We start from the raw sequence: 22,960 nt of genomic DNA, 5'->3' as shown, positions 1-22,960 counted from the left end.
ATGCTAATTACCAATTGGTCAAATAAAATCATCTTTCTCAAATTTGGGAGAAATCAATTAGACGATTATATACATTTCATTCTTACCAGGATGTTTTTTAAAAAATTCAGTAAAAAAACCAACAAATATTAAATAATAAATACTAATCAGAAGAAATGTAAATAATATATTATATATATATTCTATTTTATCTATTTTATTAAGATTGAGTACATGATAATAACTACCTAGAAATATACCAAATTTTTCTTCCAATTTTACCCTTATATTATACTAATATTACACTTTTGTTATTTTTTTAAAATTTTAACACACACTTTTATTTTTATTTTTTATTTCAATAATTCAAATATCAATTTAGTCACTCAATAAATTATCAAATTACACTTTAGTCCATCGATAATGATAAAAAAAATTTGTACACACGTCGCATGTGCATAATAATTAGCATATGTACATATATATATCCACTACTCCTCTACATGTGTAGAACCTTCTAGAAGTGTAACCATTTTTGTAATTAAACTTCACTTATATATTTTTATTTGCTTTCTCTCTCCGCCTCATTTTCTCGAACTGCCCTTTCCAAAACCCTAAACCCTAGTACAGCTGATCCACAAAAGCGGAAGATTTTGCGAAAAGCTCTTTTGCTCCTCGCAGTCAATGGCCACCGCCGTCCTTCTCAGATCTCTTCGTCGCCGAGAATTTTCTTCAGCTCCGGTTTCTGCTTTTAGAACAGTATGTTTCTTTTTCTGATTTTGTTATTATTATTCGATATGATTATTTGTGATTTATTGTTGACGCGTGTTTATTTAGGTAGTTTTTCCGGTTATTACGTATTACGTTTGTTTGATTTCGAGTCCTTGTGCTATGTGAACTTGTTGTATGTTTGGATAATTTCAATTCGGGTGTGGACATCTTTGAAGCTGGGTAGATATTTTTCTTCTTCTTCTCATACCGGTCTCTGGCTAGTAGAAGCACCTTTATGTATTTTTCTGTTTATTTTAAGCTCGAAATCTGTTTTGAACCAACTTGTATTAGCTCTGTTGGTTGTTTCCTCAGCTGTTGCAGGGTTCTAATTTGTCTGGTGTACTTTTTATTTGTGGGTATTATATAATTTACCTAAGCATTTGAAAGCAACGTTATTTTATTAGAACAACACTGGATCTGTAGTATTACATATTACTGTGTTATTCTTCAAGAACTTTTTCTCCAGCATGTTTTATTGCGATGGTTTCATTAGCAAGATTACATTTCTACGTTTTGGCTTGTATTTTTCATTCAGTTGACTGGAAACACCAACCCGTCATGGGCTGTGAATAACAAGTGGGCAGGCCTTGTTAGGCCATTCAGGTAACTTTTTGACCTTTTTGTCTTCGGTTTCTATGTTGTTCCGGAATATGCAATTGAGCCTTTAGACTCACATTATTCATGCTACAGCACAAAGCCGGCTGGTAGTGATGTTATTGGCATTGATTTGGGAACCACAAATTCTTGTGTATCAGTCATGGAGGGCAAGGTAAAGTTTTGTTGTTGTTGGTATTTTGGCATAAAATGGATGTTCCAGGTGCTAGTAATTGTAATCTAAATGGTTTCCAATTTTCTTCTTCAGAATCCAAAGGTTATTGAGAATTCTGAGGGTGCTCGCACCACTCCATCTGTGGTAGCTTTTAATCAAAAAGGAGAACTTTTGGTCGGTACACCAGCAAAGCGACAGGCAGTCACGAATCCAACCAACACTGTGTTTGGAACGAAGCGTTTAATTGGCAGGCGCTTTGATGATCCCCAGACTCAAAAGGAAATGAAGATGGTTCCATACAAAATAATTAGAGCGCCCAATGGAGATGCCTGGGTTGAAGCCAATGGCCAACAGTATTCACCAAGTCAAATTGGAGCATTTGTATTGACTAAGATGAAGGAAACAGCAGAATCTTATCTAGGGAAGTCGGTAAATAAGGCTGTGATCACAGTTCCAGCTTATTTTAATGACGCTCAAAGGCAGGCCACTAAGGATGCTGGCAGGATTGCAGGCCTTGACGTGCAGAGGATAATTAATGAGCCTACTGCAGCCGCGCTTTCCTATGGCCTGAATAACAAAGAAGGTCTCGTTGCTGTTTTTGATCTTGGTGGTGGAACTTTCGATGTTTCTATTTTGGAGATATCAAATGGCGTCTTTGAGGTATGTCCAGCAAGTTTGATTTGAATTATCTCGTTATCTTTGCTGATAACATATTGACCATGCAGGTGAAAGCAACTAATGGTGACACATTTTTGGGAGGAGAGGACTTTGATAATACTTTGTTGGAGTTTTTGGTGAGTGAATTTAAGAGAACTGACGCAATTGATCTGTCAAAGGACAAGCTAGCTCTGCAGAGACTTCGAGAGGCTGCGGAAAAAGCAAAAATAGAGCTTTCCTCAACATCTCAAACTGAAATCAACTTGCCATTTATCACGGCTGATGCTTCTGGTGCTAAGCATCTGAATATTACACTTACTAGATCTAAGTTTGAGGCTTTGGTCAACCATTTGATTGAGAGGACCAGGTCCCCCTGCAAGAGTTGTGTGAAGGATGCTAATATATCAATCAAGGATGTTGATGAGGTTCTTCTTGTTGGAGGGATGACACGTGTCCCAAAGGTTCAGGAAGTGGTTTCCGAAATCTTTGGCAAGTCCCCAAGCAAAGGAGTGAATCCAGATGAGGCCGTTGCCATGGGAGCTGCTATTCAGGGTGGTATTCTCCGTGGTGATGTCAAAGAGTTGCTTCTCCTGGATGTCACTCCCCTTTCGCTTGGTATTGAAACACTTGGAGGCATCTTTACCAGATTGATCAGCAGGAATACCACTATTCCTACGAAGAAAAGCCAGGTTAGCATATGATATGTTGTGAGTCCTTAATTATGATGCTCGGCATATTGACCCTTCATTTTAGTTTGCCTGGCCCTAATTTGTACTGTTTTCAGGTATTCTCTACTGCCGCTGACAATCAAACCCAAGTGGGTATCAAAGTTTTGCAAGGTGAGCGTGAGATGGCTACAGACAATAAGCTTCTCGGTGAATTTGATCTGGTGGGTATCCCTCCTGCTCCCAGGGGTATGCCTCAAATCGAAGTTGCATTTGATATAGATGCCAATGGAATTGTTACTGTTTCTGCAAAGGACAAGACTACCGGCAAAGAGCAGCAGATTACCATTAGATCTTCAGGTGGTCTGTCAGAAGACGAGATTGACAAAATGGTTAAGGAGGCTGAGATGCATTCCCAGAAAGATCAGGAAAGGAAAGCTTTGATTGACCTCAGAAACAATGCTGACACCACCATTTATAGCATCCAGAAGAGCTTGAACGAGTACAAGGACAAGATTCCAAAAGAAGTTATTTCAGAAATCGAGACCTCTGTTTCAGATTTGAGAAATGCAATGGCCACAGAAAACATTGATGACATCAAGGCTAAGCTTGATGCAGCAAACAAGGCTGTTTCCAAGATTGGGCAGCACATGTCCGGCAGTTCAGGTGGTGGTGACTCATCCACTGGAGGTTCTCAGGGCAGCGATCAAGCACCCGAGGCAGATTATGAGGAGGCTAAGAAGTAAGAGAGACGGAATCCGAAAGCAGTAGATGAACGACATAATTTTGATCTTTTGTTTCGTCAGATCTGTATCTAAAGAACTCGATTTACTTGGTTGTATTGGAAGTTCCTGACGGATAACCTTTTGCATGTGGAACTCGATAGCAGTAGATTTTGTTTTGTTTTTTTCCTTACGACAATAATATATGGTGGGATTAATTCCATGTTTGTTGAAACTCTAATGTGTTATTTCTGAATTTGATGTCGTGTTATCTAGAAATCTGGTGCCATGTGGTGGACTGATTCTGGCAAGTTGCATGTGTTATTGGGTACGTTTTGCTGGTCATCGATGGATCTGATTAATTGTCACGGAGCAAATTTATGTTAAGATCTGAATTCGTTTTCACAAATTATTACACCAAATGGTTTGTTATTTGCTCTCGTGTTGTGTTGTACGAGGGAAGCGCAAGTTTTTAAATGATTCGGAAGCCTTGAGTCATTTAAATTTTAAAAATGAAAAATATTCGAAATTCCTATAAAGATATATATTTTCTGCCCAAAAAATCCTAAATAATTCATTCCATCATTTTTACATTCCAAGACATCCAAATATCAAATGCTTGACGAGAACACCATTTTGATTTAAAATTATTTAAATGGTATTTTTTTTATATGATTAGACATATAAATTATTAAAACACTTATAAAATAATTTCATATATACTAGTTTAATTCATCAAAACAAATATAATCGATTTTAAGATGAAAATCATCATATACACATTCAATCAGCTTAATTTCTTGATGTCATTTTATTTAGTTTCAAATCATTATTTTAATTAATTTTAAATTATCATTTTATTTTTATTTTCTAAATTTAAACAAGATAAAATCAGTACAAGATTTAAGACTGAAATAAAATTTATTAATTTATTTATTAAATCAGAAAATTAATTTAAATTATCATCTTTTTTTTTTTTAATTTACTTATTGACATAAAATTGGTAATAAATAAGCTCAAGATGCAACTTTTCCACCAGCCCTGATGAAGCTTCCCGCCTAACCTGAGATAGGTAGAGAAGGAAGGCTACCAAATTAAATAATTTGTTTTGTCACACCGTAGCCGATGATTTGTCTTAAACCTGACTCTTGCTTTTGTATAATAAAATCTGGTATTGCAATCATCTATGCAATATTTGTGCGGTGAGTCTATGTTTTTTACTTAGAAGTTCTGCTTTTGATATGTTTGTATAAGATGATGTATTGATAGTTTTTTGAGATGATCGTCAATCTTCTTATGCAAAACAAAAATCGATATATAGATATACTATCTCCGTGTAACATAAACTCACCCATACTTGTACATATGTCATCTTACCTTAATATTCTTGAAATACAATTTGTCATCTTGGTTCGAGTGACTAGCTTTTTGTAGTGTTTGACAAGTACAATCAACTGATTCCATCCAATCGTTACTTTCTAAATTAGTTTGTGTTTTTCTCATTGTTGATTAACCAAAGGGTGATTGGTAAATGTGCATGGAATCACCCGAGGCTGTTTTCCAGTGTTTTGGGAAATAACTATTTCACGGGGCCATTTATTCTGCCCAGTTCATTGGACCAGGATACAATTTATCTGAATCTTGGAAGACCAGCAGCAGGCAGAAACTTTGAGTTTTCACCTTGTTACTTGTCTGCTTCTGGACAAGTAAAGTCTTGTATTCTTACTGCACGGACTCCATTCAAGCGTTAATTTTACATGTTTATCTGTTCACTCTCGAATGACGGTGCTTATTTTTGTATTACCGGGAAACTGATATTACCTGTAATTGCGTGCTTGGTATATATGACTTCCAAACCGTAGAAGATCCACTTGATAACCACGAAGTCAAGAGCTGAACAACACTGTGAGTGCTTCCGGCCAATCTCGAACTAACAGAAATTTCTTGATGAGTGGAGGGAGGATCAGTATTCCGGACTGTCCACGTCCACAGGGCTGCCCTACCCAAATCTGCATCATTTAATAGTTGCAACTTGTGATCGCCAATAACATTTTATTTCCATATCATTTTGGTTTAGCATTGCTCCGAATTTTGTTTGTTGCGTTTCTTGGCATGCCTATGTTTATATGTCTCATCTTCTAGATTGATATCTAATATAAACTTCTGCTGTTCTCGATGTTTCAGGAACTTTGTGCCACAACAAAGAATAAGCCAGTGCAATTTTATGATATGTTGAAACTTGAAAGAGGATTGAAACACGCAGTTGCTTACTTGGGGATCCATCCATGCACAAGATCCAGTTTTTGCCTTAGAAAAATTTGTGGCTATTCACTCTGTCATGCTATAATCGATAATAAATTTAGATGGCCGGTTGTTTAAGTTGGCATTTTCGTTCCTACATTTCAACATTTAGATCCAATGGTATCATTTCTTTTCTTTGTTCAATAATCAAGTAAGATATTAAGTTTGAGATAAAATCTCGAGTTTTAGACTCGGTTTTTCTCATCGGCTGATGAAAAAAAGACCATGTTGAACCTAACATAATTATATTGGATTTTTTTTTGATGAAAATTTTGGTAGGTTCGTATGTTGGTTTAAAAAATGAGAGTGCGTAAAATCAATCCAACCAAATGGAATTAAATTTTTAGTTAGTGTCAGAAATAATCGAATTGTTAGAAAAAAATTTAAAATTTAAATTTTGTTTATAAAATCTAATATAAAACTGAATTTAACAAAAAAAATAATTAATTATGTTAATACCAATGGAAAGTCTTTTCATTTAAAATTTTTAAATATTATAAATGTTAAAACCCACCTGGCATAGTCTAGTGTAATAGAGACTGTAGAGTCCAAAAAGCAAAATCATTGAAGAAATATTTTATTGGCGTAGAAAACTATGCTGCATTGGCAAATACTCATGGCCCACTTCTAAGTTACGCTGCTCTCTCTGATCGCCTACTTCTGTACCATTTCCATTTATTCATTCCTCCTCGGTCCTCCCAACCCAACCTCTTCCACCTGCTCAACACACTCCATTCCCCCCCCCCGGCGCTGTATATTATTCACCAAGCGGTCGAACAACGGAAGAAGGTTGATTTCTGAAGCTCTGTCAACTGCAAAATGTGTGTATTGGAATTCTGATTCGGTGAGTTGATCATTTTTTTTTGTTTTTTTCGTTGTTTTGGCAGATTGGACCGGAATTTTTCGAGGAAAATGGTGAAGAAGAAGGTGATGCTGCCGGCGGATGAAGTTGACTTGGCTACGGTGAAATATCAGTGTGAGATTATTGAAGGTATATTGGTGGTTGACTATCAGGCTCTGATTGAATTGAATAATTGAATAATTCCTTGCTTTACTGATTGCCGATTTTTGGTGCAGCGCCTCATTTGACTGGATTTTGGCTCAAGTTGTTTGTTCAAGTGGTTGAGACGTCCATAATTGGTCCATTGATTATATCTCATTTGAAGAAGGAGAATAAAATGGTTGAGGTCAGGGTGTTTTTTGTGTTTCCGATTTCATCGAAATTTGTATGTTATTACATTTTTAGTTTGAGACTGAACTTCTCTTTGATTTACAATGGATGTATCATGTATGTAGAGCTCAATATTTGAAATTGATCCTTATGCAAACAGATGCTGAAGAATACTGTGATACCAGAGGCTCCAATGTTTAAACCTGAGTTTCCTCCTCAAGGTTTATTATCATTTTCTCTTTGATGCTCTCTGACTCCATTTTTATAGTTCCTTTTTATGTTAACGAAGTAACTGTTATTTCATTGGGAAATACTTTTTGGCGTGGAACTACGTAAGGAATTAAAAGAAAAGAAACTGAAGAATAATACGTCTGCTATATATTCTGTGACGCATTGGCAAGGGAAATCGGTTGCACTCATTGATTTTATTGGATTATTTTGTACCTTCTCTTGGAATATTTAGGTTAATTGATCATATAATTTTCACACTGGAAGCAAGGAGCTCTATCATTAAAATAATTATTTACCTTAGCCAACAATATTGCAAATGGCTCAAGATTTTATGGTTGGACTTGTATTCAGAACCAGAAACTGAAGTTATTCCTCTGGAAGAAGATGGAAAACCTGAAGAGAGAGTTGAATTGGCCTTGAAGTGTCTTCCAGAATATGATCCGGCTAAGAGTTGGACGTCTGATTCTTCTGATCCTTTCCGCTATTGGAGTATTCGTGATTATGCATATGCATACAGATCTAAGCTCACAACCCCATCTATTGTAAGTACATTTTTGGAATTGTCTTTCCTCTTTCTAATTATCATAAATTTGTCATTTTCAATTTTATGTTTCAGGTTGCAGAGCGCTTCATCTCAGCGATAGATGAGTTCAAAAATAAGAAGCCTCCCACTCCATTGTTGATTTCCTATGACCCTGGAAATATCAGAAAACAAGCAGCAGCTTCTACCAGAAGGTTTGAGGAAGGTAAAAATAAGCATGTCCCAGTTGTATCGGTTTTTATTCCTTTTTTGTATTGTTTTTTAACCGATGTAATAGCTCACTGGTCTAGCTCCATGGCATGTGTTGGCCCAATATTAGTTCTTATCTGAATGGAATGTGCAGGGAATCCATTGTCGATCCTTGATGGTATATTTATGGCAATTAAGGATGATATCGATTGCTGCCCCTATCCTTCTAATGGTACTTATTTAAATTGCATTTTTTTTATCATCCTTTTAAGCCATGAGTCAATTGGCAAGTGCTCCGTGACAAGCAGGTGGAACAACCTTCTTTCATGAGATTCGTCTGGTTGAAGAGGATGCAGCCTCTGTTGCAAAATTACGTTGCTGCGGTGTGATTTTGGTTGGAAAGGCAAATATGCATGAACTGGGTCTAGGCACGACAGGAAACAATCCAAATTACGGGTATGTCATATATAGCTGCCTTTCACCGACGAAAATTCTATCTCTAGATGCCAAATTGTTGCAATGGCCTAATCAATGTATTTCTTGTGGCATATAGTGCAATAAACGATATACCTAGTTCAAATAGCAATTTGTGAAAAAAGCATGCCTTTGATTATGGATCTTTATAAAATGCTGTGATTATGAATCTTTTAAGTTTTAATTCAATGCAAGTATTTGATTTATCCTGTTAAAATCTGGTTTATAAGCCTTTGCTATCTATTAAACTTCACAGATGGTGAGGTCACTGGCATTTTGTTAATTAAAGAATATTGAGTCTGTCCACCTGAAAATGAAACCACTTTTCGAACTTGATTTCTGTAACTTTTGAACAAAACGTTTATTTGTGCATGTAGGACCACTAGAAATCCACATGCTCCTGAAAGATATACGGGTGGATCATCCTCAGGACCTGCGGCAATTGTAGCCGCTGGATTATGTTCAGCTGCATTAGGAACAGATGGAGGAGGTTGTCCATTTGTACCACATATAGTTTTTCAAAAATGACCATGATTCAATCTATTTCGATTTAAAAATTACAGGTTCTGTTCGAATTCCATCATCTTTATGTGGTGTTGTGGGACTGAAATCGACATATGGAAGGACCAGTATGATAGGGTATGATCAAGGACATCATATTTTCATAGATTGTACTTATTCACTTTCATGATGAAGAATGACACTTCTGGTAATTTTGTCAGAATGCAAAAATGTCCTTTTCAATTTGTTTTTCAGATTTATATTGCATGTTAAGTTAATAGTTCCAGAATTGACAGCTATATGCTGACACATCCTGGAAAGTACTAATTGTGAATCTTTCTAAACTTAAATGATATATATTCCAACCCAGTAATAATTTCCAACATGAATAATTTCGATTTCTTTTTCGATTTCTTTTTCGATCTAATTGCTCTAGAGTCATCAGTTTGCTAATCCGTGGAACCATGGAACAGTTCAAAACTGGTGATAATTAGTTTAACACGAGAATTTATTTATTTTACTGCATGGTTTTGAATTGTGCAAACTAAATTTCCATTTCAGTATTTGTAGCAACTTCACTTTATGAGATGCATTAGCTGAAGTTTTTCCTGACATATTTGGCTCCTAGATATTTTGTAGTAACTATAGCCCTCTCATTTTATTGTACAAAACCTATAATGGAAAGCTGTTCTTGCACATGTTGTCTGGTGCGTCCTAGTCCTTTTTTCATGATTTCTTCATCAAATTGTCACATTGAATCTCAAAATATTTTTTAACAATAGATTTAATAGAAAATACCCTTTTTGATATTGGAACATTCACTTTCGAGTTTTCTAATAATTTGACAGATCTATATGTGATTCGGGGACAGTGGAGATTATTGGACCTCTCACAACTACTGTTGAGGATGCGATACTTGTGTAAGTAATCATACCTTGATATTCTTGAAATATAGGTTTCTACCATCTTGGTATGAGTGAATACTTTGTTGTGGCGTTTCACAAATACAAACAATCGGTTCCATCCAGTTTTTAATTAAATTGTGGTTTTGCTCTTGTTGATTAACTTAAGCTTTAATGGTAAATGTGCATATAATCTATTCTAAGCTAATAGTTGTTAATGTTTACTGTAAAGGTAATGAAAAAGTATCATCTAGGCGACTGCGCTACATGCAGAAAAAAGTTGATCTTTCAGTCCTAGTGGGACGAGTTTTTTAAATCTATTCTCCTCCCATCCACTTATTGACCTCTTTGGTGTATGTCCTCTCTAGGAGTTCATCATGGATCTGGACTATCACCATCATATTATTTCTGCTGTTTTGGAAAATAACTATTTTACTGGGCAGTTTTATTCTGCCGAATTCCTTGAATCATGATACACTTAATCTGAGAGTTTCTCTATCCATAAATTCTTATATTATTACATCACTGTCTCCAATGAAGCACTAATTTTACATGCGCACTTGTTGAATAGTTGACCTTAATTTTGTTTTACTGGGAAACTGATACTTCCTAATATCTGTACGATCACTTTCAGGTATTCGGCAATTTTGGGATCCTCAGCTGCAGATAGAATTGCTTTGAAACCTGTAATTGCTTGAGAAATACTTTTGTTCTTTGATTTTCTCAATTCATTTCTGAGCATGTTACTGCAATATCTCATTTTCTAACATTGTAATGCTGACTGACATTCTTCAAACTTGCTAACTATTTTCAAATCTGTAATGTCCTTTTTTTTTGTTTGAGCGAATAAAATCTGTAATGTTAAGATAGTTACAGCAGGAAATTTTCCTTTTTTTCGAAGTTCAAATTAGAATTTTCTTTTTTTTGTTGATGAAATTAAATGACTTTTGTACTTTTGCAGTCAATCCCCCAGGTACCTATCTTATCTTCGCACAAAAGTTCAAACTTTCTGGGATCACTAAAGTTGGGAAAGTACACCGAGGTGAGGTGTTCACTAGCTTCTTGTACTAGAAACCTTTCGACCTGACCATTCAAATTTCATTTAACCGGTGTAATGCCCTCACTGCAGTGGTTTAATGATGTTTTCTCGACTGATATTACCGAGAAGTGTGAGGACGTGATAAATCGTTTAAATGAGACACATGGGTGCAAGGTGCACAGCTCTTCTATCATGATTGATCAGTTCCTTTTCTCTGGTTAATTGCCAAATTTTAGAGATTTAATATTATCTTCATTATAAGAATACTGCATCATATCTCAACTTAGATATTTGTTGGTGGTGCCACATAAACTTTTCCTGCTTTGAGTGGGTTTTCTCTTTCTGCAAAAGACAGTGGAGATTGTAATTCCAGAGCTTCATGAGATGCGCAATGCCCATATTGTTTCAATTGGGTCTGAATCAGTGTGTGGGTTGAATCCTGATTTTGAAGATGGGTATGTTCCTTTTTCTGTTTACTATGTAGGTTCCGAACTTGAATTCACTTCAGAAGGTTCAATATATGTGAGTGAAATATCTCGGTGATAGTAAACAGATATCTGAATGATAATTGCTTTTCTTTAGTAAACGAACGAAGTTTACAGATGACACGCGGATAAACCTGGCACTTTTTCGGTCCTTCACAGCATCGGATTATGTTGCAGCTCAATGTCTCAGGTCAGTCGTGATTGTCAATTTTATGGTTGTGGGTTACAATAATCCATTATCCCGGCGATAGGTCTGGGTCTGCTAAAGATGCATTTATTATATTTATATTTATTGAAATTGTTGAGACAGTTCTTTGATAGGCCTCCTTTTTGTTCACTTTTATAATTCTAGTGGTGATTTTCTGTCTATCAAGCATGCTGTTACTTGACCAATATTTCCAATCCGTATTTTAAAATCTCTAGTTTTGTCTTGTTTATTGTAGGAGAAGGATAATGCTCTACCTTACGGATATATTTAAGAAGGTGGATTTTATTATTACTCCAACGACGGGGTATGATGAAATAAGGCTTCTTGATGTGGTTAATATATTTTTCCATGAATATGCATTGTTGCTAGACATTTGCATGGGTTCATCCATACACCAATTTCTGGAACATTTGTTTACTAAAAACATTTGATACCACTTTTTGCATGTATGGTTCATTCATCATTTAATGGCTGCAACTTCTGATTGCCAAAAGCTTTTTATATGCATATCATTTTTGGTTTAGAATTGCTTGTTTATTGTGTTTCTTTTGTCTGATTGTGTTTATTTGTCTCATGCTCTAGACTGGTATTTGATATATATCATAAAGTAACTTCTCCTGCTCCATAAAACCCTTTGCTGTTAGAATCCACAAATTATGTACGATACTGTGGTAACGACACGTGGTTTGTATCTTTTTGAGGACAGGGTAGAGAAAAAATGGACTTTTCTTTTCAGAATTGACTTTAAAATATAATGACATGGAAAATAGCATGTATAATTACATTTATGAGACATTTTTAAAAGTGAGAAATACAAAATAATGGTTGGGGACAGGGTTGGAGTCTTTCCTGAGATTACTTTCTCTGACTAGCAACAAATTCACTGTAAAGCTTCAAGGAAATAAAATTTTCTTGTACACATTATTCCAATATCCTAAACCCCAACATCATAAGGTCTGTTCTTTTACAACTAAATAGTTCTCATATCTATTCTTGTTTACACTACTTTTAACAGAAATTGTGTATCTTCTTGCGTAAATGTTCATGTTTTGTAGAATAAGATTTTATCTCCTGAATTATTTAAAGTGGTTAATATGATGCTTATTCTTTAGGATGACAGCACCTGTAATACCTCCAGCTGCACTTAAATCTGGAGAGACAGATTTGCAAGTTGCAGGTTAGTTTTGTTGCATCTCATAAATTTTGCAGATTTGCAAGTTGCAGGTTAGTTTTGCTTCAAGAAAATTTCTCCTCTTATCTGATGTTGCTCTTTTAGTTCCCTAAATGCCACATAAATTTTACTTTTCACTAGTAACTGTTTTCTCCAAGTTTCTAAACATCAAGACATTCTATGTCTCTCATTATGTCAATAGAGAATAAATATGGTATCAACCGAAAAATATTGATTCTGGTGCTATTTGGTTATGCATAGCCAACAAAATTTAATCCAAACTTGTTGGGGTTGGATCTCTCTTATCCATAATCTCCCAATCACTTGAATCGTGCCTAAATTAGTATCAGGTCCATCTTTTTTTAGTCTACTATCTTCCTCTTTGTCACTGTGTCTCTGACAAACATAAATGTTCAACTCTGGTTTTATTTCAAGCACAGTCATCAAAGTTTTCTCTCATATGTTCATTTCAAGTTCAGTTCGTTCCTGTATATTCATTCTTTAACCTATCTTAATTCATCATATGATCTCTTTAAGCATAATGACCGATGAGCTAATTTAACCTTTCACTAATGATGCCAGTAGATCTAAACAAATGTATCTGATGTCAATTATTGAAGTATAATTGTAAATTGTGTCTGCTAATGAATTCCTTCATCCAACAGGAAATCTAATGCGGTTTGTCACATTAGCAAATCTTCTTGGGCTTCCAGCAATATCTGTGCCTGTAAGTGCTATAATTGCTCTCTGCCATGACATTGTTGTAAAAAAATATATATATATATATTCAAAAACAAGGAGGATTTTGAAATTATGGAGCGGAAAGGAGTTTTAAATAATATTAAAGGACCAGCATTACTATAATTCCCTTCAATGGCAGGAAATATTCTCTGAAAGTTGCTGGAGGGGGATGATATGGAAGAATTTAAAAATATAAAGAGATGATTTTGAAATTGGGCTCTGAAGGATGGCGATAAAATAGAAAATTACCGTTTTAAAATTACACTTGCAACAGGTTTATATAAGACTTATCAATATGTTTTGTGTGAAGTGTATAAAAAGTTTTTCAGTTTGCTCTACTTTTTGTTGATGTCTTGGCATGCTCTAATTATGGAATGCTGATTAGGGAATTAAATCTCGATATTTTAGGTGCAAAGTTAAAATTTTAATGCAACCATTCATAAAATTTGAAGATTTTAGGCAATTCTGCTTGCTCCATCCGCCCTACTTCATGGTGTGCTAAAAGCGAAGAGTATATCTGAATCCCTTTTAAGGACAAAGAAATAAAAAATGCTGGCTTAAATTCACCTCTCACTCTGTACCTTCTAACTACCGGCTTCTATTTTCCTCCTTTTGCTTCCAAAATTTTGACTATCCAGGTTGGGTACGATAAGCAAGGTCTTCCCATCGGCCTGCAACTCATCGGCCGTCCATGGTGTGAGGCTTCTATTCTGCGTTTAGCTGCTGCAGTCGAGGTATATTTTTTCCTTTGATACTCAAATTAAAAACTTCATCTTCACAACGACTGTAATTTTCCTTGAAAAAAAATGGCCATTTTGAAGGCAGTTTTCATTAGATAAACGGCAATCGTGTTTAGAATGATGAACAATGGGTGCAAGCAAACCTAGGATTGATAAGTTCGACTTCGAGCTATTCAAGCCATTACAGTTGTGCCAGAGTATATATAATTTACGCTAAAGTACCTGTTTAGATAATTCAGCACAAGACATTTTTTATGTTATTTTACTTTTTAAAATGCCGTAGGAATACTCTTTTAACTCAATCATCTGATTCATAAATTTCTCTTTTTGATAATTTTGAAATACATAGCAATACTTCGGTTTTTTTAGTTTCGAAAAGAGTGTAGTTTTCGAATCCTAAATGCTCGCTCGCAATTTGATAGCCGATTTGCTAGTGAGTCAGACTACATCAAATTGCTCACAATTTCTGCCCCCTCCTTATAACAATGTGTTGAACTAATTAAACAAGTATTCGCGTGATATATCCAGCATCAGATGTTCGTCGTCCGACTACAACATGAAAGCATTTCATTGCCCCCATAAATAAATTGATGCTTATAGAACTTTCTATATTTCAGGAACTTTGTTCTACAACCAAGAAGAAACCATTGCAGTATTATGATATGTTGAAAGGGAATTGAAATCACACAATTTCTTGCTTGGGGATCCATCCATTCAGAAAGATCCAGTTTCTGCCCTAATAAAGTTTGTCGTTAATTATAGGAAAAAAAAATTAAACTTTGTTGTTAACCACTCTGCCATGATGCCCTCAATAAAAATATAGATGGTCTGTTCTTTAAATTTACCTTTTTCATTTTTTCACGTTCCATGCAGGTGTATTTAATATTTGTGTGAGACACTTTTGATGCTGAATAATTGTGAACCATATTTTGGTTGGTTGGGTAGCTGTGAAATCACGATGTTTGATAAATATTCGATAACAGGAAAACTTGTGTTAGCTACAAAAATGCGCACACGTTCAAAATTTTGATCAATAAAAAAGTTCGACAGAGCAATGCACAAACAATCACATGAATGTATTCAGCCCCATATTTCATTCAAACCGTAATGCTTGATCTTAAGGCTATAACTAACCCCCTTACCCACCATTAGTGGCCAAGGTTTTAGGACAGTTTTCGGGAAGAAATAAATATCGTTTATTCTCGTCATAAATGGCCCTTCCTCAAATTGAACGTACATTTACACGATCAAATCTTTAGTACTCTCACACACTTTATATAGAACAAACAACATGAATTTTCTGTAAGTGCACCAGATTGTACGTCAACTTTGGTGAATACCGCTTGGCCATGTCTGATTCTTCACAGGTTTCAGAATCTCTTCGATCTCCGACAGAGTTTCTTTGTCTATTCCAACTCTAGCAAGTTCTGCAGCTGCTGCTACATTTTCATCAACCTGAATTTCAAAGAGGGCCATTAAAAATTGATTTATTACACTATTCATTAGTTCACGGCTCAACTAATGTCAATTTATCTGCATTTTGTTTCTAACACATCCATTTCTGTCATACGATAAACCTTGAACTATTATTTTCTTCTTACATCGTACTTCTTGGATTTCATGTTGCACTTATAATTAGTTCGTTATTGCCGTATATCATTACATATGTGGCTTATGAGCTCATCTAGCGAAATGCACTAACAATTCGCGAATAAACTGTGGTGAGCATGGTATGAGGCACACTGAGAAAGCAATAGGATTGTCTTGGTGCAAAGTAGTTAATTTTTCTAAGAGATTATAGGGCATCTGCAGAAACAAAGAAATGTAACCTGTTTGACGGAGTTCATCCCAACCAATATAGTCGAAATATCTTGATTCGATAAGCTGAATTGCATGGCTAACTTCGATATATTATTTCCCTTCTTTTTACAGTGAGCAGCAGCAACTTGACAAGCAACCTGAGAGATGATATTAGTCGAAGTAACAGTAAATTTTAAGTTAACTTAGGGCCAAGTTAATGAGCTGGATACACACACACACACACAAACTAATTTAGCATTCAACTAAAATTTATCAATTCGTACCTCTATTCTATTTAGAAAAACGAGGTTTAGCAACTATTTTATAAAAAAATTTGAAGGCATTGTCGTTAATACACTGTCGTTAATCGCGCTTGCCGAACTCAAGCTTGAGCTTCACAGTTACTACTTATTCAGGTCGATCATAAGCTAAACTATTGTATTTACTTTTCAAATCGAGCTCAAGTTGGGTTTCACTCAAGCCTTATTCGGTTTGGATCATCCATGGTCGCAACAAATTGTGCAAGCAAGAAAGCTATGAAGAATGTCCATACTTTAGAGGAGATGGGACATACCTTGAGCTCGGGGCAGGCAGGATGCCATTCTGGAGGGCCATTTTCGGTCAGAAGACCCATCGCTAGTGGAGAAGCACTTATTACACCAACGCCCTTGCTCTTCAAGTAAGGCAGTAGATCTTCTAAAGTAGAATCATTGATACCATAGTGACAATAAGATAGGACTACATCTACAGTTCCTGGTGGCACCCTATCCAGAACATAAGTGAAAATTCCCAGTGGAAGCCCTGTTATACCGATGAATCGGATCTTTCCTGCTTCTTTTAATTTACTAAGTGCAGGAATTGTCTCACTCACGATCTGTCTCAATGAAAGTTTACCAGATTCTAAAATCAACACACACAAAACACCTAGTCCAACAACAGGAGCTATATTTCGAATATTTTATCAGTCAAAATCCGAAAAACTATCAGAGCACGGTGTCACACAATCTCCATCTATATAAAATCTAATAATGTCACCATAATACACTGCTCTTTAACAAATAACATGCTACCATAGAAGTGAAACAACGAATAAAACCTGGTCAAGTGAGCCAAATTCTATGTCATGGCATTGCAGAATATCCACATAATCAAGCTGCAACCTTGCCAAGCTCTCATCAATGCTCTTAGTCACTCTTTCAGCACTGAAATCAAAGCCTTCTACATACCTTCCACACTTTGTCGATACAATGTATTCGTTTCTTGCTACTCCCAAAGCTTTTAAAGCTTTCCCTAACATCTTCTCAGATAATGTTCCTCCATAGTACCTAGAAATCCAGATCAAAATCAAGACACCAGAATTTCTTTTCGCCCAAGAAATCGAAATCATTTACTATGGCAGATTAAGATAGGAGAAAATCATATGTTTCATCTTCCTAAACAAACGACAGTTGAAAAATCCAAATGAAGAATCCTATAAATTAATAGATATCATGGGGAGCCACGATCAGCTGATCCAGCGGGTAATAAGATCAAGTCTCAGCCGTAATTTTCTTTAAAATGCAAGAACAAACCAAAATTAATTAAATTGTCTGCCTGCCTTAGTCCCCTCGATCAAATTTCTGGTTCATCCCAAAAATATTAACAGAGAAGAAGATGAGAATATGTTACGGGGAGGTGTCGAAGAAGTTGATTCCGAGGTTAAAGGCTCGACGGACGATGGCAATGGCGTCGGATTCGGAAACAGGCCCGAATACATTGCCCAAAGGAGAAGCCCCAAAGCCCACAGAACTGAGTTTGAGGCCAGTACTGCCCAGCGGGCGGAGTTCAAGCGGAGTAGCCGCTGAAGCCGCCATCGGAGATTGCTTCACTTTCTAGGATTATTAGTGTATGGAAGCCTTTAAGGAGGTTGAAAGGCGGGCGCGTACGGCCATTTTGGTCCGATCAGGAGTGTATTTTATTGACTTTTAATGATTTTTTAAAATTTTAAACTTTAGACATATTCAATTAAGATTTAATGTTTTAATTAATTTCGTCAAAATTGTATATTTGTATTTTAACAACGATTTTTAAATTTTATTTGCTATTTTTTCCCTAATATTTGCTAAATTTTTATTTTTTTTTATCTAGAGGGTGTTTGATTGAGGTTATAAGTTCTAGAAAATAATTTATAAGTTGTTTTAAAGTGAACGTTCTCATAATTTATTTGGTAAAAAAACTAAAAATAACTACAATTTACAAGATGTTTTAAAATGGGATGCCGAAATTTTTCAAAAAAAATTTGTTTTAATATTTTATTTCTCCAAAATATATTTATTAAATCTTCATTTTATCCACATTTCTTAAATATCTATGCTATCACTTTATTTTTTTATTGAATTTAAAATAAAAATTTCTATCTTTTTTATTAAAAATAAAAACAAAAATTTTATCGAGAAAATTAGGAACTACAATTTTTTTAATCAACATTTATTTGTACATATTAAAAATAATAATAATAATATTAATTATTTAAAATATAAAATAAATTTATTTTTTAAATATTAAAATCATATTTAAAATAATAATAATATCATTAATTTTTTAAAATATAAAAAAATATTTTTTAAATATTAAAATTATAAAACTATTATATATATATATAACTACTTAGATTAACTTATAATATTATTTTTTTAATTTAAAAATAAAAATCGGATAAAATACAAAAGAGTAGATCTCTTGTGAGACGGTCTCACGATTCTTTATCTGTGAGATGGGTCAACCATATCGATATTCACAATAAAAAGTAATACTCTTAGCATAAAAAATAATATTTTTCATGAATGACCCAAATAAGATATATGTCTCACAAAATACGACCCGTGAGATCGTCTCACACAAGTTTTTGCCAATACAAAATGTGATCATTAATTAACAATTCGATATAAATGATTAAAAGACATATTGTGATTATGGATCCAAACTCTATTATGTATATTATCTATTTGTATTACTTATTAGACCGTGAAAATTTAACTAAAAACCTTTATGAAATAAGAAGTTGCATTCGAGAGACATCAAATGGAACCATAAAAACGAGTGGTAGCTTTCAAAGAGTGTCTGAGTCGATAGAGTATGTAAGTGTTTGATCAATAGTCATAAATTTGATTTCTCATAATCACAATTTATTGAACGAGCTTGTCACATATAATTTATTTAATATGGTTTATTTTACTAACATGATTTGAAAACTATTATTTAATTTGAAAGTTTATCTGATGCAGAACAAATAATAATGATCTTGAGTTCTCGTATCATAAAAATAGTACTTCCTTTTCTTTTTCTTTAGCCATATCAACAATCAACAAATAAATTAAGTCGTGCGTTTATATCACACGGGAAGATGATGAGTTTTTCCTAATTTAACTTGCTTTAAATATTTAATAATAATTAATAAAATTGTTCAAAAGTCTGAACAACGGTTTCGTGGTGTAGTTGGTTATCACGTCAGTCTAACACACTGAAGGTCTCCGGTTCGAGTCCGGGCGAAGCCAATACTTTTTTTATTTTTTTTCCCACTTTTCAATTCCCCATATTTAACCATTCATCCAACTAAACTGGATACCAAAGCAGAGAAACGCCCGTGAATTTGAAGTTGGTGTTGACGCGTTTAATTTATACCAGTACACCGACCGACACACGTTACTTGATTGTATAATATTTTTTATAATTCATTTGATTTATATTTAAATGAAGATCAAAATAAAATTATAAAAAATAACGAAAGACTACACTGTAATTTTGATATATAAATTAAAAAATAAAAAAATAACCTCAATAAAAATTGAACCTATAAGCCAAACCCCAAAAAACAATGACTCTATCCGCTGAACTACATATAACTTGTATTAAAATTTTAACATTTTTTTAAATATATATAATTATTAAAAAAGACCATGACACCAAAGTTAGTTATTCTAAGTATCTCAATCTTAATAAAATAGTATGGATACATATACAGGAACATAAAACATGTCAAGAGAGATTTCTATAACCTTGTTGAAGCTTATGAAACTGCATGTATTATATATTTGCTGGTACAAGTTGTTGAAAGCCAAAAAAACAAACATATTTGCTCTGGTTATCAACGGACATTCTTATATATTTTTTCAATTCCTAATGAAGGAAACCCCCTTCTGAATACTTCCTTCCAGCTCCTTTTTCGCTTTATCCAATCCAGCCCTGTCAACAGTCGCATACCCATTAATGCCTGATAATATGCAATGGAAAATAGTGTGATAATATGCAAAGAATGTACCTCTCATACTCGTTTAGAAGCCCGAGTTGGTACACCTCTTCAGCTCCTCCACGTCCAAGTCGAACTTTCGAGGCAAAGAAAGGGAGTTCGGTGACCTGTTATGATCATTCGACCATACATCACCACACACCTCATGAGTCCTCACTAGTAGGTCATTGAGTGAGGATGAGATCATACCTGTGAAGCCACAAAAGCACATTCAATTATGCCAGCATCCCCTCGTAATCCACGGAGGCATGCATCTGCAAATTTTACTGCTGCATATGCCTGCAAATTTGACTTATCCATGTTATCTCCTCACTGGAAAAGTATTTACACCTTAATATTTTCGGTTAGCACAAGAAGATGATTGAAGATGAAAGTTACTAACCATGGATAGTGTTGCAGAGCCAGCACCTGCTTTCGCCTGCAAATTTTGAACAAGATTCTGAATCTTTAACAAATTTAATGTGTGTAAAAAATGAATAATTCAATGGATATGAACTGATAATACCTGAACAACTTCCGTTCCACCATCTTGAATACGCTTGGTTAGGTACTCGGTTTCCTCAGGTGTTAAGGAACAAGGAGGTTTTACCTGCAGAGCAATGATACCAAGATGATTTCCTCTTTTAACTCCATAACACAAGAAAATGTTGATGAAAAGATCAAAAAAAGGAAAAATCTTCACCTGGGAGAGAAGTGGCAAAATTGTCACTCCTGCATGACCGCCAACCACAGGAACACTAACCTCTCTTGGATCAAGTCCCAGAACTTCAGCCTTTATAAAGATTGAGATACAACATGAAATCGATTGCCTTAATAATTATAAAATTCAAATAAAAATTATTATGTTATATCCTATGTTAGCATATAACAGAATTTTCACATTTCCAGTTGGTAATAACAAAGCACTAAAAAAACCTATGAATACTTGTTAAAACATACCACAAATGTATTGGCTCTCACAACATCAAGCATGGTAACTCCCAGAAGCTTTTTCGGGTCATAAATGCCTGCTTTCTTGAAAACTTCGGCTGCAATAGGAACAGTAGAGTTCACTGGATTACTGATCAAATTGACAACAGCATTAGGGCAACACTTTGCAATGCCTTCACATAAGGTTTTAACAATCCCTGCATTGATTTTGAAAAGGTCATCTCTAGTCATTCCTGGCTTCCTTGGAACCCCAGCAGGAATTACTACAAGGTCCATTCCTGTAAGTGCATTCTCAAGTTGCTGCTGCCCAAGAAAACCCCGTACCTGTCGTACACCAGAAAATCGGTTCCATGTTAGTATTAAACCAGGAACCAAACCAGGACCCATGCAATTTTGGAAGTGCGATTTAACGTTCACCTATTTAAATTTGACAGTGCTTTGATATTCCAATGCAACCACATAAAGCTACTCTTGGGCCTTAAATTGTGACAGTTAATCACATATGTATAACTGATTTCAGACTACCTTTAGGAGGATTTTGGAGCAACTGGCATAAACTAAATATTTATAAAAAAGGAATACAATTAAGTTGTGCAAATTACAGATAATTTAACTCAAAAGTCAAAACAGAAAGTTTCCATATGTCTAATATCAGCAATTGGAGGGTAATCAATACACCTCCTTAGCTTTGGAGTGCTCAGATATAACGATGAAACTTCACAAATGTTTTGCCAGACATTAAACCTTCGCATTCAAATAGCTCGATACAGTATAGTGTGGTTGCAACCACACCCAGTCCAACAGACAAGTGGTTCAATGTCGTGTGGTGAACTACAATCTGTGTAAAAAAGATACAAATTTTTTAGTAACTTACAACAGCACCAGTGTCCATATGACTGATATCAGCAGTCACACCAGGGGAATTAACAACATCATAAAGATGAAGAACTGAAACCAAAGGATTCATTTTCATCAACATTGCAAGAGGTTGGCCAATGCCACCAGCAGCACCTAATATAGCCACTTTGTACCCAGGAGCTCCGCCTTTTGCCCTGCAATCAGCCTGTCTCAAAATGGGATTCTCCCCCATCTATTCAGCAAACAGAAAAAGAAGAAAATAAAGCAAAACATAAGTTTCAGAAGCATGAAAACTCTTATGAGTGATAATTTCGAAATCTATTCCGCTCAAGTACAAGCCGTGCACAATCGAAGGAACATCACAAATTTTCACTGACAAGAAGTGAGTACTGATCAGATTATTGGAGCATAAACCTGAAGATTTGAAGGGTGGAGATGAGCAGAAATTCTTGCAATACGCTGATTGATTTCCATCTTGCTGCTACACTGGTTATCGAATTGTCACAATATAATAGTGTTTGAAGCAAGAAGTGAATCGTTTATGGATAAATAAGGAGTTGGGTCAGCAAGAAATCAGAGTGCAAGACTGATTGGGATTTATTGACGATATTGCAAGAATTTTTGTGAACCTTGTTTCTGTATCCAATATGCTTGTGGCTCTGAAAAATCTCGTCGTTGTTTTGGGTTGGCTTTCGTAGTCCATTGGTTTTTTTTTTTTTTTTTTTTCCATTTTATCTGATTCAAATTTAACCATCCCTCTCTTATAATATTATTTATTTTTATTTTTTAAAAAAACTATTTTTTAATTAAAATATATTAAAAATTGACAA

General features: G+C 34.9%; 4 protein-coding genes and 1 non-coding gene across 6 annotated transcripts; 3 read left to right on the top strand and 2 right to left on the bottom strand.

Moving 5' to 3' along the window:
* The first annotated feature begins 540 nt into the window (after positions 1 to 540).
* LOC142530803 (heat shock 70 kDa protein, mitochondrial-like) lies at positions 541 to 3,811 on the top strand. The gene is made up of 6 exons (XM_075636644.1): positions 541 to 738; positions 1,286 to 1,353; positions 1,441 to 1,519; positions 1,613 to 2,179; positions 2,245 to 2,865; positions 2,961 to 3,811. The coding sequence occupies exons 1-6, from the start codon at positions 664 to 666 to the stop codon at positions 3,585 to 3,587; spliced, it is 2,037 nt and encodes a 678-aa protein (XP_075492759.1). The 5' UTR covers positions 541 to 663; the 3' UTR covers positions 3,588 to 3,811.
* Positions 3,812 to 6,474: 2,663 nt separating this feature from the next.
* On the top strand, positions 6,475 to 15,231 carry LOC142531688 (fatty acid amide hydrolase). 2 transcript variants are annotated; one of them, XR_012816357.1, is made up of 21 exons: positions 6,475 to 6,653; positions 6,752 to 6,855; positions 6,942 to 7,051; positions 7,196 to 7,256; positions 7,618 to 7,808; positions 7,883 to 8,012; positions 8,151 to 8,228; positions 8,305 to 8,452; positions 8,848 to 8,960; positions 9,034 to 9,109; positions 9,820 to 9,891; positions 10,508 to 10,559; positions 10,835 to 10,915; positions 11,003 to 11,086; positions 11,264 to 11,367; positions 11,495 to 11,587; positions 11,841 to 11,909; positions 12,718 to 12,829; positions 13,442 to 13,503; positions 14,156 to 14,251; positions 14,875 to 15,231. XR_012816357.1 is itself a non-coding variant. In XM_075637914.1 (21 exons), the coding sequence occupies exons 2-21, from the start codon at positions 6,777 to 6,779 to the stop codon at positions 14,935 to 14,937; spliced, it is 1,827 nt and encodes a 608-aa protein (XP_075494029.1). In that variant the 5' UTR covers positions 6,476 to 6,653; positions 6,752 to 6,776; the 3' UTR covers positions 14,938 to 15,231. The 2 variants fall into 2 exon arrangements, 1 of the variants encoding a protein (XP_075494029.1); XM_075637914.1 differs by having other exon boundaries at positions 6,476 to 6,653; positions 12,718 to 12,782.
* A 333-nt stretch (positions 15,232 to 15,564) lies between these two features.
* LOC142531689 (L-galactose dehydrogenase) lies at positions 15,565 to 17,995 on the bottom strand. The gene is made up of 5 exons (XM_075637915.1): positions 17,726 to 17,995; positions 17,154 to 17,382; positions 16,632 to 16,931; positions 16,087 to 16,215; positions 15,565 to 15,712 (listed from the first exon to the last, which is right to left on the bottom strand). The coding sequence occupies exons 1-5, from the start codon at positions 17,908 to 17,910 to the stop codon at positions 15,581 to 15,583; spliced, it is 975 nt and encodes a 324-aa protein (XP_075494030.1). The 5' UTR covers positions 17,911 to 17,995; the 3' UTR covers positions 15,565 to 15,580.
* Positions 17,996 to 19,516: 1,521 nt separating this feature from the next.
* TRNAV-AAC (transfer RNA valine (anticodon AAC)) lies at positions 19,517 to 19,590 on the top strand. Its single transcript has one exon. It is a non-coding gene; the product is annotated as a tRNA-Val (tRNA).
* A 462-nt stretch (positions 19,591 to 20,052) lies between these two features.
* LOC142531856 (malate dehydrogenase, glyoxysomal) lies at positions 20,053 to 22,799 on the bottom strand. Its single transcript, XM_075638125.1, has 9 exons — positions 22,545 to 22,799; positions 22,147 to 22,362; positions 21,282 to 21,596; positions 21,025 to 21,114; positions 20,848 to 20,931; positions 20,725 to 20,760; positions 20,532 to 20,621; positions 20,355 to 20,449; positions 20,053 to 20,278 (listed from the first exon to the last, which is right to left on the bottom strand). Exons 1-9 carry the CDS (start codon positions 22,602 to 22,604, stop codon positions 20,206 to 20,208), a joined length of 1,059 nt encoding a protein of 352 aa, XP_075494240.1. The 5' UTR covers positions 22,605 to 22,799; the 3' UTR covers positions 20,053 to 20,205.
* Positions 22,800 to 22,960: the final 161 nt, after the last annotated feature.

This window comes from Primulina tabacum, chromosome 17 (genome assembly GCF_025594145.1).
Source record: "Primulina tabacum isolate GXHZ01 chromosome 17, ASM2559414v2, whole genome shotgun sequence".
Taxonomy (NCBI): Eukaryota; Viridiplantae; Streptophyta; class Magnoliopsida; order Lamiales; family Gesneriaceae; genus Primulina; species Primulina tabacum.
Note: the sequence above shows the minus strand (reverse complement) of the source record. Positions and strands in the feature narration are given on the sequence as shown.

What these genes read in the sequence shown, in the direction of transcription:
- LOC142530803 (XM_075636644.1), top strand. Translation starts at nt 664, where the DNA reads ATGGCCACCGCCGTCCTTCTCAGATCTCTTCGTCGCCGAGAATTTTCT. An exon ending in CGGTTTCTGCTTTTAGAACA is followed by an intron (nt 739 to 1,285) that starts GTATGTTTCTTT and finishes TTTTTCATTCAG; the next exon opens with TTGACTGGAAACACCAACCC. An exon ending in GGCCTTGTTAGGCCATTCAG is followed by an intron (nt 1,354 to 1,440) that starts GTAACTTTTTGA and finishes TTCATGCTACAG; the next exon opens with CACAAAGCCGGCTGGTAGTG.
- LOC142531688 (XM_075637914.1), top strand. Translation starts at nt 6,777, where the DNA reads ATGGTGAAGAAGAAGGTGATGCTGCCGGCGGATGAAGTTGACTTGGCT. An exon ending in AGGAGAATAAAATGGTTGAG is followed by an intron (nt 7,052 to 7,195) that starts GTCAGGGTGTTT and finishes TTATGCAAACAG; the next exon opens with ATGCTGAAGAATACTGTGAT. An exon ending in ATTATTACTCCAACGACGGG is followed by an intron (nt 11,910 to 12,717) that starts GTATGATGAAAT and finishes CTTATTCTTTAG; the next exon opens with GATGACAGCACCTGTAATAC.
- LOC142531689 (XM_075637915.1), bottom strand. Translation starts at nt 17,910, where the DNA reads ATGGCGGCTTCAGCGGCTACTCCGCTTGAACTCCGCCCGCTGGGCAGT. An exon ending in CTGCCTGCCCCGAGCTCAAG is followed by an intron (nt 16,216 to 16,631) that starts GTATGTCCCATC and finishes ATCATCTCTCAG; the next exon opens with GTTGCTTGTCAAGTTGCTGC. An exon ending in GGATGAACTCCGTCAAACAG is followed by an intron (nt 15,713 to 16,086) that starts GTTACATTTCTT and finishes TTTGAAATTCAG; the next exon opens with GTTGATGAAAATGTAGCAGC.
- LOC142531856 (XM_075638125.1), bottom strand. Translation starts at nt 22,604, where the DNA reads ATGGAAATCAATCAGCGTATTGCAAGAATTTCTGCTCATCTCCACCCT. An exon ending in TCCACCCTTCAAATCTTCAG is followed by an intron (nt 22,363 to 22,544) that starts GTTTATGCTCCA and finishes TTTGCTGAATAG; the next exon opens with ATGGGGGAGAATCCCATTTT. An exon ending in CTTCTAAACGAGTATGAGAG is followed by an intron (nt 20,279 to 20,354) that starts GTACATTCTTTG and finishes GACTGTTGACAG; the next exon opens with GGCTGGATTGGATAAAGCGA.